At 37.2% G+C, this 3,483-nt stretch overlaps 1 protein-coding gene across 1 annotated transcript; it reads left to right on the top strand.

Moving 5' to 3' along the window:
• The first annotated feature begins 206 nt into the window (after positions 1–206).
• LOC132254728 (uncharacterized) lies at positions 207–3,483 on the top strand. Its single transcript, XM_059740935.1, has 5 exons — positions 207–442; positions 537–795; positions 943–2,044; positions 2,834–2,898; positions 3,427–3,483. The coding sequence occupies exons 1-5, from the start codon at positions 207–209 to the stop codon at positions 3,481–3,483; spliced, it is 1,719 nt and encodes a 572-aa protein (XP_059596918.1).

Below are 3,483 nucleotides of genomic sequence, written 5' to 3'. Positions count from 1 at the left end.
TGAGATGAAAAAACTTTTAAGATCACATTGAATATGCATTATTGTTTGTTCAACAATATAAATTTGTGCTTTATTTCAATAGATTGATGGATGCCACAAATAGAATATGCTGTTATATTTTCGTGGGAGGCAAACTTGTCCAAAAAAATGATGGCCTTTGGGAATATGTTGGTGGAAGAAGCAAAGGTATTCACATTTATAAAGGAATGACATTTGAAGAATTCACTCACAAGGTCTTAGAAAAATTCGACATTTCCCTTCATGTGAGGAGGATGCACTACACCCTCAAGTTTAACCCTAGAGTCATCCAAGATTTAGAAGATGAGGATGACTTGGATAACGTGGTTTCCCACAGTGATGACTTTGCAAATGTGTACATAGTCGAGTCACCCGGTGTGGAAGCCATAGAGGCAAATATACCGAATACACAATTGGCACTTGGGTAATGCGTTTTCACTTGGATGTCTATTTAAAATTTTATGAATATCAATTTTACGCATTATGTAGTCTAATTTTGGTTATGAATGTAAATGCAGAGGTCCACATCCTACGTTTCCTTCGTCTAATGCATCATGCGATGCAAGTCCTAATACTATGATGTTATCAAGAGGTTTTGCATCTTGTTGTGCAAATAGTGAGTACACCCCTTTGGAATCGAATCGGTTTCGTGAGGCAATATTAGGTTCTGGACATACATTTAAGAATGCAGATGAGTTTCGGAATGCAATATACCAAATGTCATTAGCTAGAAGGTTTCAATACAAGTACAAGAAAAATTCACCTACTCATATGTCAGTAAAGTGTGCGGTTGAGAATTGTCCTTGGAAGATAACAGCTCATGCTGTTGAAGGAAATGAAATATTGCGAGTTTATACTTACCAAGTTAATCATAATCATATAGCTCAAGATGAGTGTTCATCTAAGGTGCGGGTTTCTTCCAAGAGAGGTGTTGTTGTTGTTGAAGACGTGTTTAGAACAACTCCAGAATACCTTCCTCGACAAATTTGCAAGGATTTTGAACGTGATCATGGAGTTCAATTGACTTATAACCAAGCATGGCATCTTAAAGAGAAGGAAAAAGAGCATGTATATGGATCTCCACGTGCGTCCTACGCGTTTTTGCCTTGGTTATGCCATAGGCTAAGGGAAATTAACCCTGGAACTATTGCCGAGTACACTTCTCATGAAGGTCACTTCAAGCAATTGTTCATTGCCCATGCATTTTCAATTCAAGGGTTCACCATGGGGTGTCAACCATTATTGGCTATTGATTCTTGCCACCTAAGTGGTTCATACAAAGGAGCTCTTTTGTCTGCCATTGCATATGATGCAGATGATGGAATGTTCCCTCTAGCCTTAGGTGTGGTTGGTTCAGAAAATTATGAGGATTGGTATTGGTTCTTGGAGAAATTGAAGGGGATCCTAGATGGTCAAGAAGTAATTATTATATCAGATAGACATCAAGGGATATTGCGTAGTGTTTCGGAGTTGTTTGGGGTAGAAAATCACGCCTATTGTTATCGACATGTGAAAGACAACTTTTCAAGCTTCTTCAACAGGCAAAAAATTAGGGGAAAGAAAGGGAAAGAAGATGCTTTGTTGCTTTTAGACAACATTGCATATGCTCGGTTGGATATAGACTACAATGAGGCATTTGAAAAACTTGTGCGTTTTAATGGCGACCTAGTAAGGTGGGTTGCAGAGAATAGTCTGGAGCATTGGGCGATGTCAAAGTTCCTTAAAAAACGTTGGGATAAAATGACAACTAATATTGCAGAGTCCTTCAATGTGTGGTTAAGAGAGGAACGACACCAAACAATTTATACGTTGTTGATGATGCACATGGATAAGCTTGTAGCCATGTTGGACACCCATATGCGTGATACAGATAAGTGGAAGAGCGTGGTTGGACCCAAAACAGAGGAAAAGCTAATGTCAAATATCACGAGATCTGCTCCGATTACTGTGATGCCCTATTTGGATGGGACGTTCAAGGTTTTTACTGGAGATGTTTATTTGGTTGTGGATATGCAGCAACATAAGTGTACATGTCTAACATGGCAAATGTCCGGGTTGCCATGTCCACATGTATGTGCTGTGATCCGCACATTGAGACACGATGTGTATGACTATATCGACCCATGTTTTAAAGTCTCCACCCAACATTTGATTTACTCGGGTCAGTTTCAACCATTACCAACACACAACATGCCTAAAGTTTGTGAGGTTGGGACTTTGCAAGATGGCCAAGGCAACGTATTTCCTAGTCTCCAACCCCCGCAAGTGAGACGTCCTCCAAGAAGACCCCGGCAAAGGCGTATTGAGTCACAATTTAGCCATAAGAGAGCTATTCATTGCTCTCGATGCAATGGCATAGGTCACAATCAGTCTAAATGTAATAATCCATTGCCGTGACATGTTCATTTCTTTGCTTGTAAGGTTTTCATTTTGTGTACGATCCCTCATTGTTCCATTATTTGCTTTATGGTCATGGGGTTGTTGCTTTTGGATGTTATGTATTGTCCTTATTATAGACACGATGCACTACTTTTTTATTTTATTTTTTATAAAACTACTTTTTAATTTTCATTATTTGGAGTTGCTTTCATTACTGATTTAATTTGAAATTGCACTTTCAACGTGGTATCCTTTAACTTGATGTATACTATCACTTCCCTATTTTAAGTATGTCATACTCACATCATTGGATGCGTGTATTTTTCTTGTCACTTAGCTGAAATTTCATAGTATTGTACTATACTTGCTGTCTAGTTATTCAGTTGGTCAGTTTAGCTGTGCATAACATTCTACTTTTCTATGCCCAATGATGCAGTTATAATATTAACAATGGCTGGTAATGGCCTAGATGGTTCTGCTGCCAGTTCACTCCCACTCTCGGTATGGTTCATCATACTTGCTTATCTTTGTTGTTTTTTGCATTCTTCTGTTGCCAACATACTATTTGAGAGGTTTTCGCTTCTCTGGTAGAGTGCCACAAGAACTTATAATCTATAGTCATGCAATTTTAATGTATTGTGAGAACATAAATCAGAATGCATGTTGGTATCAAAATGGGTAAAATTTCATTTTATGATATTTTACATATTTGAATTGGTGTGAACAAATGACTCCCTTGTTTATATATAATCTGAAATCATTTTATGAAATTTTCATTTTCAGATACCTTTTAAGTTAGTATATATATATATATTATGCATGAAATTTAAGTGATTTCTTCATCTCCCTTATTATAGTTACCATGTATCAGTTATGTTGGAAAGTTCTCTAATATTGAAGTTTTAACAATTCAACGTTTATTTATTAAATACTATTATATCAGCTTTGTAAGTTGTCGGGCAATATTTGTGTACAATTTGGTAATATAGAAAATGTGGTTCACTAACGCCATATCAAATTATGCTTTAGGGATCTAATGGTCTTCGCTATACAGCTGTGGGGATAGGCAAAAACCATGTCCTCTAG

Source organism: Vitis vinifera, chromosome 12 (assembly GCF_030704535.1).
Source record: "Vitis vinifera cultivar Pinot Noir 40024 chromosome 12, ASM3070453v1".
Taxonomy (NCBI): Eukaryota; Viridiplantae; Streptophyta; class Magnoliopsida; order Vitales; family Vitaceae; genus Vitis; species Vitis vinifera.
The sequence above is the reverse complement of the archived record's forward strand: the minus strand, read 5'-3'. Positions and strand labels throughout refer to the sequence as shown.

Bases quoted from the DNA above. Each gene is read 5' to 3' on its own strand.
- LOC132254728 (XM_059740935.1), top strand. From the start codon at position 207: ATGACATTTGAAGAATTCACTCACAAGGTCTTAGAAAAATTCGACATT. The intron at 443-536 runs GTAATGCGTTTT...ATGTAAATGCAG, and splicing joins AATACACAATTGGCACTTGG to AGGTCCACATCCTACGTTTC. The intron at 2,045-2,833 runs GTACATGTCTAA...CCAATGATGCAG, and splicing joins GGATATGCAGCAACATAAGT to TTATAATATTAACAATGGCT.